This window comes from Cetorhinus maximus, chromosome 8 (genome assembly GCF_964194155.1).
Source record: "Cetorhinus maximus chromosome 8, sCetMax3.hap1.1, whole genome shotgun sequence".
NCBI classification, from domain to species: domain Eukaryota; kingdom Metazoa; phylum Chordata; class Chondrichthyes; order Lamniformes; family Cetorhinidae; genus Cetorhinus; species Cetorhinus maximus.
The window spans coordinates 10,486,296-10,502,568 of record NC_135886.1 but is presented as its reverse complement, the minus strand read 5'-3'; the positions used below and the strand labels follow the sequence as shown (position 1 = coordinate 10,502,568).

The 16,273-nt window shown below is 42.8% G+C and overlaps 1 protein-coding gene across 4 annotated transcripts in view; it reads left to right on the top strand.

The window, feature by feature from the left end:
• cttnbp2nlb (CTTNBP2 N-terminal like b) overlaps window positions 1-16,273 on the top strand; it is a 78,174-nt gene that overhangs the window by 44,883 nt on the left and 17,018 nt on the right. For 3 of the 4 annotated variants that reach the window (XM_078546423.1, XM_078546421.1, XM_078546419.1), the window contains one exon: window positions 9,075-9,305. Coding sequence is in view for 3 of the 4 variants with exons in the window: in XM_078546421.1 (XP_078402547.1) it covers window positions 9,075-9,305 (231 nt within the window). In the remaining variant the exon portion in view is untranslated. Of the gene's footprint in view, window positions 1-4,902; window positions 5,036-9,074; window positions 9,306-16,273 lie in introns of all 4 variants that reach the window. The other variant, XM_078546422.1, reaches the window with a different exon arrangement.

The window sequence follows — 16,273 nt, the reverse complement described above, 5'->3', positions numbered from 1 at the left end:
AAACTTAGTCTGCCTTTTTTACCATCTAACTAGCATTATCATAGAAAAGGGGCTCTGCCCAGATGGAATACCTGGCCCCCATTGGCACAGTTTCTACTGGAACTTCTGTCCCATCGCCTACAAGACTGATTCATCTCTGCGTGCTTATCTCATTGTGTGAAGTCAACTCCACCGGAAAAGTGAATTATACATCATCGGCTATTAGCCTGCCAAAGGACTACCTTATTGGACTTTGATTCTGGACTCTGGAACCCATGTGAAACACCATGTCTTTCCTCCGTGGTCTCTGCACTGTAAATCTTTTCTGTATCCCTCTTTTACTGTATGAATGCAAAGGGGGAAACGTTGCGACCCCACTCCCATGTTTGTGTGTGCAAATAAACTAACCCTTCAAGTTCATCCTATCTCGAGTTTGCTGTGGGGTTATTAATAGAAAATTGGATCAAAGCTGAGGGTTTGGGAAATACACCACCCGCTAATGAGGGGGAAGCAAATCAAAAAACCTTTCTGTTTACAGACAGGTGGTGAGAGGAGAAAGTGGTGTGGTTTAAATTAACCCCCCCCTCCTGTCCATAACAGAAATTGGGGGTCTGTGCGGGATCACCAATTTGAATTTGACCAGAGTTCAAGCAGACACAAGCCAAATCTGAGATAAAAGAGCCAACTGGAAACCAAAATGGAAAAACTTGGTGGCTGGAATAAATTTTCAAATGCAATAACTTACCACAGCAAATTCCTTTTCCCTAACACTAAGAAAATGACAACCTTTTGATGCCCATATGTAGTTCCAGCAAGGAAATATGAACAGTGAAACTTTAGCGGTCCTTAGCACAGAGCAATTGAAAGCTGTACCTAGGGAGGTGCAGTTAAAATTGCTTAGTAAAGTGAAGAGAAGTGAACAGTTCGGGTTGTTGTTGTTGTTAGAACATTTTGAACTCCCATTACTGATACAGCAGTTAGATGTAGAGCCCAGCCATGACTCCAAATCCCTTCCCCTAGCTATAATTGAGCTGGAAAAGCTCAGAATGCAGCTAGAATTTCAGGAGAGGGAAAGAGAAACGCAGGAGAGAGAGAGAGAGAGAGCAAGGGAACAGCAGAAAGGGAGAGAGAATTCCAGCTCCAAAAATTGGAAATGGAGCTAGCAGTTGAAAGGGAGAGAGAGAGAGAGAGAGAGAGAGACCAAACAGCTGGAAGCTGCGAGGCAAAATCTCTTTGGAGATTTTCTCTGGAGATCTTCCTTCCACAGCTTCCAACCTGATAGTCGCCCAACCTCGGATGGCCCGCTTCTACCTCCTACCCAAAATCCACAAACAGGACTGTCCCGGCAGACCGATCATGTCAGCCTGTTCCTGCCCCACGGAACTCATTTCTCGCTATCTTGACTCCCTTCTCTCTCCCCTTGTCCAGTCCCTTCCCACCTACATCCATGATTCCTCTGACACCTTATGTCACATCAACAATTTCCAGTTCCCTGGCCCCAACCACCTCCTCTTCACCATGGACGTCCAATCCCTCTACACCTCCATCCCCCACCGGGATGATCTGAGGGCTCTCAGCTTCTTCCTCGAACAGAGGCCTGAACAGTCCCCATCCACCAATACTCTCCTCCATCTGGCTGAACTTGTTCTCACACTGAACAATTTCTCCTTTAACTCCTCTCACTTCCTCCAAATAAAAGGTGTGGCTATGGGTACCCGCATGGGCCCCAGCTATGCCTGTCTCTTTATGGGGTATGTGGAACATTCCTTGTTCCAGTCCTACTCCGGCCCCCTCCCACAACTCTTTCTCCGGTACATCGATGATTACTTCGGTGCTGCTTCATACTTTCGTCGGGACCTGGAAAAATTTATTAATTTTGCTTCCAATCTCCACCCCTCCATTTTCACATGGTCTATCTCTGACACTTCCCTTCCCTTCCTTGACCTCTCTGTCTCAATTTCTGGTGATAGACTGTCCACCAATACATCCCTTCACTTCCTCTCTCCTCACCTTCCACGGGCCCAAACGTTCCTTTCAAGTGAAGCAGCATTTCACTTGCATTTCCCCCAACTTAGTCTACTGCATTCGTTGCTCTCAATGCGGTTTCCTCTACATTGGAGAGACCAAACGCAGACTGGGTGACCGCTTTGCAGAACACCTTTGGTCTGTCCGCAAGCATTACCCAGACCTCCCTGTCGTTTACCATTTTAACACACCACCCTGCTCTCTTGCCCACATGTCTGTCCTTGGCTTGCTGCATTGTTCCAGTGAAGCTCAACGCAAACTGGAGGAACAGCACCTCATCTTCCGACTAGGCACTTTACAGCCTTCCGGACTGAATATTGAGTTCAACAACTTTAAATCTTGAACTCCCTCCTCCATCCCCACCCCCTTTCCATTTCTTCCCCCTCCCTTTTGTTTTTTCCAATAATTTATATAGATTTTTCTTTTCCCACCTATTTCCATTATTTTTAAATGTATTCCACCCACCGTTTATTTCACCCCACCCCCACTAGAGCTACCTTGCTTGTCCTGCTCTCCACTCTTAATTAGCACATTCTTTTAGATAATATCACCACCTTCAACACCCCTTTGTTCTTTTGTCTGTGACATCTTTTGGTTATCGCCCCCTATCACTGCTTGCTTGTCCCAACAACCCCCCACCCTTAAACCAGCTTATATTTCACCCCTTTCCTATTTCTACTTAGTTCTGTTGAAGGGTCATGAGGGCGCGAAACGTCAACTTTGCTCTTCTCTGCCGATGCTGCCATACCTGCTGAGTTTTTCCAGGTATTTCTGTTTTTGTTTTAAAATCTCTCTGTACCCAGTAGTACCCCCTATCTCTCTCAACCAAAACCACTCTCTTGAGGCCCTGCTAAACTCACTCCCAAATTTGAAGGGAGTGATCTGGAGTCATTTTTTTTTTTCCACTGTTGAGAAAATAGCAGGACAGCTAAAATGGCCATCAAACATCTGGACATTTTTAATTCCAGGGTAACAGTCAGGGAGAGCCCAGGAAGTCTACTCCAAGCTGAATCCTGATGTGTCCTTGATTTATGAGTAGACCCAGGCTGCCATCCTAAGTGCGTAAGAGTTAGTCACGGAAGCATACCGCCAGCAATTCCAGAGCGCTCATAAGAAGCCCACACAAATCTACATCAAGTTTGAACAGCTGAAGCAAACTGCATTCCACCAATGCATAAGGTTCCAAAGAATCCCTCACACCTATGAGAGGTTGCGTGAGTTGGTATTGTTAGAGGAATTTAAAAATTGCTTACCCTCCAACCTGCGGACACACTTGGAGGAGCAGAGAACCCTCACAGCCTGGGATGCAGCTGTCACAGCAGACAGCTACAATCTCAACCAGAGGACTGGAAACTCAGGAAGACTCTTTCTAATGCCCGTGGGAATGTTTTGTAAAGATATGCAGGATGATCTAGATAGAAAAGGCCCCCCACCCAGTAAAGAAAACACAAATGAGCGTGTGTGAAGCCCTCCTGCGGCCAGAAAGGAGAACCCCCAGAGACCAGAGTGTTCTTATTGCAATAAAATAGGCAATTCCAGATCTGAGTGTTGGAGATTGCAAGGGAAGCTCATAGGTCTAAAAGGGTTCCATATGAGTAGTCTCCCGAAGGATGCCGCAATGGGTAGTGCAGCAGAGCAGACAGAGACTCTCACTATAGAAACTTAGCCTTTGGAGGACAGGGCACTATGTGTGTCTGAGCCAGACAAACTCCCAGAGAGCTTCTGGAGTTTAGTCCTTTGAGGAACAGTGTCCCCCTACCCGTCCCAAAATGTGAGCAAGTCCTTTGCACTGCTCCAGGACGCAGGGGCCATTCAGTCCTTAAATGTCAGAGGGAAACCTATACTAAACCTACCCTCCCTTCATTGTCACCTGCCCCCTGAAGGTCAAAGCTCTGATCAGTGGAGTGGGAGGAAGGTCTGTGTTTGCACCCCTATACAAGGTCTACCCAGAGGGTGACCTCATTTCAGGCTGTGTCATGGCAGGAATCATCCCTGAACTACCAGTAGCAGGAATCAATTTCTTCCTTGGAAATGATTTGGCTGGCAGCAAGGTGTTGGCCAGCGAAAGAAAAGAGGCCCACGTCAGCGAGCAGAAATCTGGGGAAAGTCCAGAGGCCCAAAAGGGTTAAATAGCACCCATAAATATTGAATCTAAAATAGATTGTGTATTTCAGAAAAGTCCTAGGGCAGGGAAGGAGATAGTGAGGGAGAAAAACACTTTTTTCTGTTTATAGACAGGTGGTGAGAGGAGGAGTTAGTGCAGTTTAAATTAATCCCCCTCCTGTTTGTAACAGCTAGCATGTAAAACAAGAGATTTGGAAGAGTTGCCTCAAAGGTGATGTATGCGGCAGGAACACTCAATTGGACGGTAGATGACTCTGGCTGTAATTGCAAGTTTATTCCCCCACTGGGATCAGTATTCCAGGTGGTTATGAGCTCGAGTGAAAGCATTTGTTGCTGGCTGAAACTCACTATGAAGTGCAAATTTCTGGCTCATTAGCTTTCCTTCATAATTTACAGCCTTGTAATTGTGCCCACTGGAATTTATATGGATTTTATTTGTCCTGGAATATTACTATGCTTTTAGTTTTTGGCTCATGCAAGAATGCATTCTTTTTTTTTAAAAATGCCATAATCTGATAAATTCTGCCAAAGCCCTGAATTATTTTCCATTATCAAATTCCAGTACCCTGCTATTTTATTTTAAGAAGCATTGCCTAAAGTTTTAGGATTTTTTCCACTTTATTTTCATCTCTCAATTATTTAGCAAGAATCCGTAGTGCTGAATCAAGGGTTTAAGCATATTCAATGTGTGTATAATGCTGGGAATTTTGGAACTGTTTGAATAAGGACATTGTGTAGAGACTAAACTGCTGTTCATTATCTTTTCAACATTAGGCATTAAACTGATATCTGTACTGAAGAGATACAGCTCTGCAGTGAAAATTACTCCATCTATATTGTGGGGCAGTTGCTATAGCACCAGGAACCACACCTAAATAACTTTGTGCATATGCTTTTCCTGTACAGAGTAAGTTTGAGTACTCAGCACACCTTGACCAAATAAGTTGGCAACAACTAACAACAATTACTCACATTGCCCTCTGAAGTGACGAATTAGTCAGTGGGCAAGATCTAACCCAGTTTCAACAAAGATTCCACTCAAAACTTCTATGTTCTCTTCTCCACAAGTTGCTGAGTGTTTCCAGCATTCTCTGTTTCATGTCTAGATTTGTAGTATCTACAGTATTTTGCATTTTGTTCAATAAGTTAAAATCAATTATTTTCATGACTACCTCCAATGGGAAAGCTTATTAAACTTGCTACTGATACTCTTTCGAGTTATCAACAGTCACAGATTGCAATTCTTTTCGAGTACAATCACAGTTCTTGGTTTCTAGGAGTGGGACATGAACCCACAACTCTCTGATTCAAAGGCAAGGGTGCTATGAACTGAGCCACAGCTGACACCTCTAACTTGCTACTGATACTCTTTCGAGTTATCAACAGTCACAGATTGCAATTCTTTTCGAGTACAATCACAGTTCTTGGTTTCCGGGAGTGGGACATGAACCCACAACCCTCTGATTCAAAGGCGAGGGTGCTATGAACTGAGCCACAGCTGACACCTCTAACTTGCTACTGATAGTGTAGCTGCTACCAGCAGCAATAAATTATTAACCCCAAAAATTTCCAACCAATGGGAGAAGGTGAAGCAGCCAGATATAGTCATAAATAGTGAAGACAATAAACTTGTCTGTGCACATTTTGTTTTGTTTTATGCTAATATCGAATCCCCCCTACAACATAAAGGGTGCAAGTTTCAAGCAAAACTTCAGCTGGCAATGCAGATCCTGTGTTGCACAACATAAGCATATAGATAGTTATGACAGAATCCCGAGAAGATTGAAGCTATCATAATTAGCATTCTGTTGAACAGTATTTTCATTGTTTTTTGGGGAGGAAGGGTTGGAGTATGTGATACAGGTGCTTTCAGTGTTCTAGTGTTGATTCTAATCACAGCAAATAGTCAGCGGGAAGCAGTGAGGAGAGTCAACTATGAAAACTTTAGGTGATGAGGCTACATGATGATGCAGAGATTGAAACTATATTATTTGGGGGACAAGTAATCGGTATGAAGCAGAATAAAACTGAAGCGTGGTGCAAGTCTGGACCCATTCAGCCCTGATTCAACTCCACTGATAATGATAGGAGTTGAGATAATATCTGCAATTATCATCATATTTTCCAACACAACACAAAATTCTTTCTTTCTCTCCATCTTTCAAATTGTCCTGCAAAATTCTTGGAAGTTATTTTATGCACATCCTCTGGAGTATTCTTGTAAAAATAAAAGCAGTTATCAATGATGCTGCCCTTTCAAAAGGAAAAACTATGTTGCCTAAAATATGATTTTTGAAGCTATTTGTGTCATACCCTAACTACCAAGCAGGCAGTGCAATGAAAAACCTTTACATTTCAGTAGCACTTTCTGGTTTGACATATTGAATATTTTATAACCACCTGTTCTGAATACTGCTAGCTTTATTTATCTTTTAACAACTATTTGTTTTTAATCTTCCCAGAAGGCACCACCTCTGCAGCAATCCTTAGACACCACAAGCATCACCTTCCTGACCACTATCTCGGGCTGAACCAACTTAATGTCCTTTCATGTCCATCAGCTTCCAACTCAAAATTCACCCCATCTCTGAAGCAACTTACTTCTACCTTTAGGACATTTCCTGTCTGCACAGTACCTCAGTCTGCTTGACACCAAAATCTTTAACTATGACATTGTCACCTCCAGAGTCAGCTGTTCCATTGTTCTCCAAACCAGCCTCCCATTCCTCTATTATCCATAATCTTCAGCTCACCCAAAATTCTATTACTCAGTCCAAGTCCTATTCACCTATCATCATGTTTTTGTCAATCATCTTTGGCTCCCAGCCCCTAATGCCTCACAATTATAATTCTGCTTCTTGTGTTTAAATCCTTCTCGGCCTTACCTCATCGAGCCTATACTCCTCCCTCCCCCAAACTTTGTTCTGACTCCAGCTACTTGTTCATCACCATCCATTCCTCCTCTCCATTCCCCTCACCCAGCTGGGCCTCACCCTTATCAGCTTAGCCTTGGAAGGAATGTGTTGATCAGTGGGCAGTGGTGACTGAGCATCTCTTGTACCTTGATGTACTGTGAGTAAAAGTATTAGCTCCAATTCACTATAACCTCTTTCTCTGCTTCAGCTAAAAACTTGTTTTTCCCTTCCTCCTACTAGATGTACTAGTAAATAAGCTGGTATACACTTTGGTGGTAAACTGATGCATTTTACTCAGAACATACTCAGAAATGTTCCGACCTGCTCGTATTTCTAGCACACCCAGACAAATTATCTATTGGAAACTCAGATAAGTGATAGGAAATTTTTAAAAGATGCGAGGAAATATTGCTATTTAATGGTGCTCCATCGAAAACCCCAACAAACTGGTTTATAAATGGTCAAATTTACCTGAAAGCAGGAAAGTCTAGAATGTCAATGAACATTCTCATCAAATTCCTATACTGTGTGTATCAATGCTGTACAATTATGCTTGCTTCTAAATCCGGATGTCTGATAGTGACTTTAACTGCACCTTAATTATGCTAAATATAATCTACATCTCACTTGCATACACTGAATACTTGCAGCAGAGGAACGAAACAAAAAGCAAACATTTTGAGAAATTCGGCAAATCTTTCACCAACCAAAGAGGCTAAAGTTTTGTTTGCCTTTTTATTTTCTCTCTTGGATTTTTGGTAGATAGCAAGTATAAGCGGTGCGCTCAAGCATAATATGACAATTGGTGCATTGTATCTCATACTGATCTAGTTCTCATGAAAGGTCATCAACCTCTCTCTTCCCAGATGCTGCATGACCTGCTCAGTATTTCCAACATTTTCTGCCGTTATTTCATTGCGGCACACCCTTCTTTTAGAGTGGAGCAGTCGGTTCCAAATTAACCACAAAATCACCAGCTTGGATAGATTTTGCTCTTGCTGATGGATTTAGCAGTTAAGAGTGGTGCGGTGCCAACAGGTCTGCATTTGATTTAGTACAATATTTACCATTTAAATGAAGTGTAGCTCTAAATGGCAAGCGTAGGAAATTGAAGAGATGATCAAAGAAGAGATGGCTTTTTAAGTAGGCAGAGGGGCTACAAAGCAGGTGACAGCTCATTAAGAATTCTAGGGGGGGAAAAGTTAGTGGCTGATCAAGCAGCCACCATTGCACTAGGAATAAATGGAAAGTAGTAGTCTCGGGTTAGAAGAGCAGAGACTACATGCGGCAAATTAAGGCACGGAAGAGATCATTAGAGACTGACATTTGAAAGCAATGACAAGGATTTTGAAATTGTGTACCGGGACTAGTAGAGTTCCAGGGGTACAGGATTAAAGAAACATGAGGTTCAATGCAGGTAAATCTAAAGATTAGAGCCAGAGCGAGATTAGAAAACACCTCTACACACAAAGGGGGCAGTAGAAGTTTGGAACTCTCATCTGCAAACAGCAATTGATGCTAGATCGATTGTAAATTTTAAATCTGAAATTGTTAGGCCTTTGCCATCCAAAGGTATTGAGGGATATGAGGCAAAGACAAGTATTTGGAGTAGGGTCACAGATCAGTTAGGATCTCATTGGCAGAACAGGCTCAAGAGGCTAAATGGACTACATTGTTCCTGTGTAAGATTATAGCCCGTCACGCTAAAGCAACTGAACCTTAAAAAATGTGCAAAAATTTAGGTGTGGAAGTTGTGGAATGGGCTTTCTACAGAGCCAGTGGAGGCAGACTGTGTGAAAAAAATTGACACCTGGATAGATATTTATGGATTGGGACACAGAGAAAGAGTTTCCCCCACTGGAAAGACTGCAGAGTCTTCTCTGTTCCTGTGTTTTCCTATGTATTTTACTACTTTTTTCAATTTAAAAAAAAAATTAATATCCTGATGGCAAATGTTCATTTGGAATAGCATTAAAGTAGGGATCAAACTAGCATTTTTAAGTTCTAAATGTTCCCTGGGTTTGGTTACAGGCACAACACAGAGATCGTTTCATCCAAGAGCGCTATGGAAAATATGACATCAGTGACCCATTCCTTGCTCTACAGAGGGATTGTGAGTCGGTCAGGGATGGCAATCGTGGTGACAAGCAGCCTGTGTGCACCAACCCACTGTCAGTGCTCAAGGTAGTAATGACACAGTGCAAGACGATGCAGGAACGAATGGTATCCCAGTTGGCTGCTGCAGAAAGCAGACACAGAAAGGTATTGTAAAACGTTACATTGCATGTACCTCATGTTATGCATTAAGCTAATCTTGAGGAACTTACAGGGTGACACACAAAAAACAGGGGTGTGGGAGTCAGAGAGCCAGCACAACTAAAACTGGCTGAATAGCCTCCTTACGTGTTGTAACTTCTATGATTCTATGATTTCACATCCGGTGTGAAAAACAGAAAGGCAGAGTATTATTTAAATGGTGATATATTGGGAAATGTGGATGTACAAAGGGATCTGGGTGTCCTTGTACACCAGTCAATGAAAGCAAACAGGCAGGTGCAGCGAGCAGTTAGGAAGGCAAATGGTATGTTGGCCTTCATCGCAAGGGGATTCGAGTTCAGAAGTGAGGATGTCTCACTGCAGTTATACAGGGCCTTGGTGAGACCACACCTGGAGTATTGCGTGCAGTTTTGGTCTCCCTACCTAAGAAAGGATATACTTGCTATAGAGGGAGTGCAGCGAAGGTTCACTAGGCTGATACTGGGGATGGCAGGACTGTCCTATGAAGAGAGATTGGCTTGACTGGGCCTCTATTCACTAGAGTTTAGAAGAATGAGAGGGGATATGATTGAAACGAATAAAATTCTAACAGGGCTAGACAGACTAGATGCAGGTGGTTGGGGAGTCTAGAACCAGGGGCCACAGTCTCAAGATATGGGGCAGGCCATTTAGGACTGAGATGAGGAAAAATTTATTCACTCAGGGTGGTCAACCTGTGGAATTCTCTACCACAGGAGGTTGTGGAGGCTGGGTCACTGAGTATATTCAAGAAAGAAATTGATAAATTTTTGGATATTAGGGGCATCAAGGGGTATGGAGAGAAAGCAGGAATATGGCGTTGAGATAGAGGATCAGCCATGATCATATTGAATGGCGGAGCAGGCTTGAGGGGCCGAATGGCCTACTCCTGCTCCTACCTTCTATGTTTCTATGTATTGGAATTCTGTTTCTAGTACTAAACCTAACATTAGATCAGATGTAAGTGCAAATTAACAAAATACATTTTACTAATGGAACAGTACTTAAATATTTTGCTTTAGAATTGAAAGTCTCCTCACTTGTGATTTCCTCTCCTTATGTTGTCTTGGCCTGTTCCTCTGTCATAAGCCATGAGGCAAGCAAGTAACCTGTTCCCAGTCTTCTTACACAGGTTTACCAGAAGGCAACAGTATAAGAATGGGAAGAAAACTAAGCAGAATATGTCACCTTTGAAATTTCTGCCTACTCTCTCTTCTTTCTGTCTAATGATTCACTCATATTCAGGATGCCATTGTTTGGGAAACTTAGGAAGTGAAAATTACACTCTGCACCCTTTCGTAGATTTGATTTTAATTCAGTGGCCTAGTTTTTGCACTTTTGGAGAACAGGACAGGTCACTCATTTTTCAAAAATGTCGCCAAGACATTTTTTAAATTTAATTCCAGTCACCAACTCTGAGCTGGCAAATGTTTGCTGCAACTGGCTCTCTCTTCCTTACTGCAAGAAGTTGATCGATAACAATGTTGTTCTATGATTTCTAAGGATAAAGGCTGAGCAATTTTAGCGATGTCAATGCAGAGCTGGCACATGGACACAGATCTGACGACACCAACTGAAAAATTGCCAGTGTGGCATTTCTAAAGATTAAGCCTGTTGCAATTTTTTTTCATCCTTCCTTTGAAAGTGCCCCTGTTATGATCCGGTTAGGGACTGTTAACATTTCTCCTTGGCTCCAGCTATTGTCAGAGGTGTAACTTTCATTTACCATCTCTTGGCTGGATGCCTCAGAGATGCCACAAGAATTCACCAAGGTTCCTTAGTCAACACCTTCCAAACCCATGACCACTACCATCACCTAGAAGGACAAGGAACACCACCACCTGGAAGTTCCCCTCCAAGTCACTCACCATTCTGATTTGGAAGTATATCGCCATTCCTTCACTGTCACTGGGTCAAAATCCTGGAACTCCCTCCCTAACAGCACTGTGGATGTACCTACACCACATGGACTGCAGTGGTTCAAGAAGGCAGCTCACCACCGCCTTCTCAAGGGCAGTTAGGGATGAGAAATAAACGCTGACCTAGCCAGCGAAGCCCACATCCCGTGAATGAATTTTTTAAAAAGTTCCTTGTTCTAGTTACTTTTTCAGTACTTCTAAGTTAATCAGCTGGTTGCTGTCTTTGTCACAAAACATTGAGAGGTCCACTGTAGATTCTTCCACTAGAATCAAACTAGACAATTGTCCAGTTCACAAAATTCAAACTGAGATTAAGCCTCACCCACATTCCACACAGTGAATGATGAAGTTAGTTTTTCCTCTGCTTACAGTGCAGGCCGAGCTAACTATCATTTACTTCGGTCATAGTGCAACCGCACCAGGTCCAAATTGCAACTACTGAGCTTGGATGGTCTGCATTCCTTTATATAGCCTTTCAGTCTGTCTGGAAGTTTTGGTTTCCAATCCTCAGGTTCAGTTTTTGTTTCTTTAGAAACAGGGAGGGTCACTCCCCATTGTATGTTTCCCTTTTCTTTTTCCGTTCCATTTTCTGTTTTCAGTTAGGTCATGCATTGTTTAAGTTCCTGCACCTGCTGGTTATAGTTCTTATCTCTTCTATTCTGACCCTTTAAGTGTTTATATTGCATTTACCTCATTTCCTACAGTTAAAACGTTAATTTGAAAACTACAAGTTATATTCTAAAGCACATGAGCTAGACCATGGATTTTCATCCTTGAGGCAGGTAGCAGGAGTCAGGGAAGTTCCCAGATCGGCCTGCCTGCCTTGAGAGAAAGTGTTCACAAAGGCGGGATCTTTATTGCCTGGGGCGGGTGCAGGCTGGAATTGGGCCAGTTGACCCAGGGAAAAGTTTGATGCAACCACGGGCTGCCGAGTGCAAAGGCAGGCTGTTTGAAAGGCTCGCCTAGGTGCAGTGGGACCTTGGCCCAGCTAAAATAAAAATACACAGGCCCCCCAGCCCTCACCTTCCAAACACGCCACATGCCCCATCCATGTCTCATCATTGCCCCCACCGCATCCCTATGGCCCCTCATGCTCCCTATACCAAGTTCTGCCCTTCCACACACACCAAGCATAGATAATGAGGCATGGCTGAGAGCCTAGATATCCATTGTGCTTATTGAAACAGCTGCATCCTAGAGAAAACATTGTTTGACTAACAGCTCAGGATCTCTGGTGTCTATGGTCGATTTCATAATGTTTATTTACACAACGTTAAGTGGTTTTTGTTATTGATACTTTAAAAGGTCTGGATGATTGACACTTTTATTGGCTGGTAGTGAAATGACTTTTTTCAACAAGGGCGAAAATTATGAATGAATTACTTTAAAGCTTTTTTTTTAAACACATCCTACTGTCACTATAGGGTTTGTTGGTTCAGTACAGTGTATAATGTGTCAATGGGCATAGAAGTGCCATAGCTTGGATGAGGTCATGAGGGGCCATGGCAGATGGGTTGTAGGGCTGGGCTTGGCAATAGGGGCCAGGGGAAATGGGTGGGAGGGCAGAACTTTGCATGGGAGGCATGAAGAGGACCTTTTGAACTTACGTTTGAAAAGCCTCATGCTCTGAGGAGCTGTGAACCACGACTCTTCATAAACCTGGCCTGACTCCATGAAAATTGCAAAGGAGTGGGATATATCTATATCTGCAATGGAGCCGGCCGGGTCAGGAGAGCCAGATACAGGCTTTTGACAGGAACCAGCCCGCACTCTTTAAAGGCACTCTGGAAAATCAGACAGCCAGGGAATGGGGTCGGGAATCCCAGAATCAGGACCTGCCCGCCATTTTTAAAGGAGTCCCAAGTCGTCATGACTGAAAATCCAGGCCTAGATATTTGTAACACCCTCTCCACAGTCCCGAATATCCATGGAGGGGCCTGGCTGCTGGGTCTATGACACTGGAGTATTAGAGTCAGCAAAGTCACATGTTTGAATTCTCCATTGTAGAAAAGAAACAATTAACATGTGTTGATGTAGTGTCTTCCACGATCTCGGGACATCCCAAAGCAATTCACAACAATTAAGTACTTTTGAACGGCGGTCATTGCTGTAATGTAGAGAAAGGAAACAGTGAATTTACCAGAAGCAAGGGTTTTACGAACAGCAGGGAGATTTCATTTTAATATTGTTCATTAAGGGATAAATATTATAAGCTGGTCATTCTCACATTGGCAGGCTGTGACTAGTGGGGTACTGCAGGGGTCAGTACTTGGATTCCAGTTGTTCACAATATATATTAATGATTTGGATTTGGGAACCAAATGTAATATTTCCAAGTTCGCAGGTGACACAAAACTAGGTGAGAATGTGTGTTGTGAACAAGATGCAAAGCGGCTTCAAGAGGATTTGGACAGACTTAGTGAATGGGCAAGAACATGGTAGATGGAGTATTATGTGGAAAATGAGAGGTTATCCACTTTGGCAGGAGGAACAGATGGGCAGAGTATTCCTTAAAATGGTAAAAGATTAGAAACTAGATGTACAAAAGGTCCTGGTTGGCCTTATCAATAAGTCACTGAAGGCTAACATGCATGTGCTGCAGGCCATTAGGAAGACTAATGGCATGTTGGCCTTTATCACAGGAGGGTTTGAGTACAGGAGTAGCAAAGTCTTGCTTCAATAGTATAGAACCTTGGTTAGACCACACCTGGAATACTGTGCATTTTTGGTCCCCTTACCTTAGGAAGGATATTATTGTCATAGAAGGAGTGCAACAAAGGTTCACCAGACTTGATCCTGGGATAGCAGGACTGTCCCATAAAGAGAGATTGGGGAAACTGGGCCTGTATTCTCTAGAGTTTGAAGAATGAGAGGTGGTTGCATTGAAACCCACAAAATACTTAAAGGGATAGACGGGGTAGATGCAGGTAAGATGTTTCCCCTGGTTGGGGAGTCTAGAACCAGAGAACACAATTTTAAAATAAGGGGGAATCCACTTAGGACTGAAATGAGGAGAAACTTTTTCACTCGAGGATTGTGAACCTTTGGAATTCTCGACCCCAAAGGGCTGTGGAATTTCAGCATTGAATATGTATAAAGTAGAGATTGACTGACAGATTTCTAAATGCCAATGACGTAAGGGATTTGGGGATAGTGTGGGGGGGAATAAGGCATTGAAGTGGATGATCAGCCATGATCATATTGAATGGTGCAGCAGTCTCGATGGGCTGAATGGCCTATTCCTACTCCTGCTTCTGTGTTCCTAAAACTTCCCTGTCTTCTGTGTAATTCCAGAGTCATCTGTGTACCTCGTCAAGTGTATCCATGAATTTTGTTTGACTGCATCTCGATTGGCTCAACTATATAAACATAATTAAATCAATCTAACTTTTACAGTTCCCTACATACTGGTTTTTGTAGATGGCCTCCTTGCAGTAACAGTTCATGAATTTACAGTAATTGTAAAGTTCAAGTGAAGAGACAAAATTACATGCATTGGTTGCAGTAGAAAATTCCACTACTTTTATGGCTGTTCGACCATAAATTATATAGATGATACATTCACTGTAAATAATATAAGCTAAAAGATCACATCATTTATTGCAAGATGCTGACTAAGTGAAGATCTCAATTGTGGAATGTGAATTAATCCCAAAGGACTGCACTAAATGCATACTCCTACATGTTTAATCAGGCATTTAGTTATCTGAGAATCAAGCTATTGCCAATGCTAATGAGGTGAAGTATATCTCCATATAGACTTCTCACCAAAGCTTAAATACCTGCAGTCATTGTGATTCAGAATGCATCATAATGGGTGAATAGTAGACAAATACTCTTTTTTTAATTAGCCTAGTAAAGATACGTGTTCTATATTTATTACTTTTGTAGGCCATAGTCAGGGTTTCCAAGACATCTGTTTAGCCTTGGGCTAAAGAAATCAAAGCAGCTACAGTCGAGGCACCTACTGTTACATAAGATCTCCCCTACCTCCACAAAAAGCTTATAAACTCCAAAGTCAAACATGACTGCTATCCAGTCCTCGACCCTGTTCTATCATTCAGTTAAATCACAGCTGATCTGTACCCTAATTGCACTTACCTGCATTGGCTCTGTAACCTTTAAATACCCTTGCCTAACAAAAATCTATCAGTCCCCATTTTGAAATTTTCGAGTGAACTTTACAACCTTTTGGGGATGGTGTTTTGGGCAAGGGGTTTGGTGGGGTGGGGGGGCGTTAGTTCCATATTTCTACTATCATTTGTGTGAAGAAGATCAGCCCTGGACACCTAGCTTTAATTTGAAGGGTACATTCCCTTGTGCTGGAGTCCCCCACCAAACACCTCTTAACCTTCTATATTCAAGGAATACAAGCCTATTCTAACCAACCTGTCCACATCGTTGACAGCATCTTCCAAACCTGCAATCTCTACCATCTGGCAAGGCAGCTGCTGCATAGAAACGCCACCACCTGCAAGTTCCCCTTGACCGTCCTGACTTGGAAATATATCATTGTTCCTTCATCGTCACTGGGTTAAAATCCTGGAACTCTCTACCTAACCACTGTGGGTGCACCTACAGCACATAGACTGCAGCAGTTTAAGAAGGCAGTTCACCATCAGCTTCTCGAGGGCAATTAGGGATGGCCTTGCCAAGATGCCAATATCCCATGAACGCAAAAACAAAGTTTTTAGCCCAGTTATCATTCTGATGAATTTGTGCTGCATCTTTCCTGAAGGTGCGGAACTGATCACTGTACTGTAATTGGAGTCTATCTAGTATTTTATATAACTATGACAAAACTTTCACCCCTTTGCATTCTAGCCACATTGAGAGAAAAGCCTTCATTCCATTTGCCTGTGCAGTTATTTTTTGTACCTGTCCACTAGTTTTAGTGACTTCTGTACTTGGACCCCTAAATTTCTCTGCCCCTCCACAGTTCCTAACTTCTCACCATTTACAAAATTCTGTGATCTGTCTTTCTTGGATGACCTCACTGTCAACAACTGGCTGAGC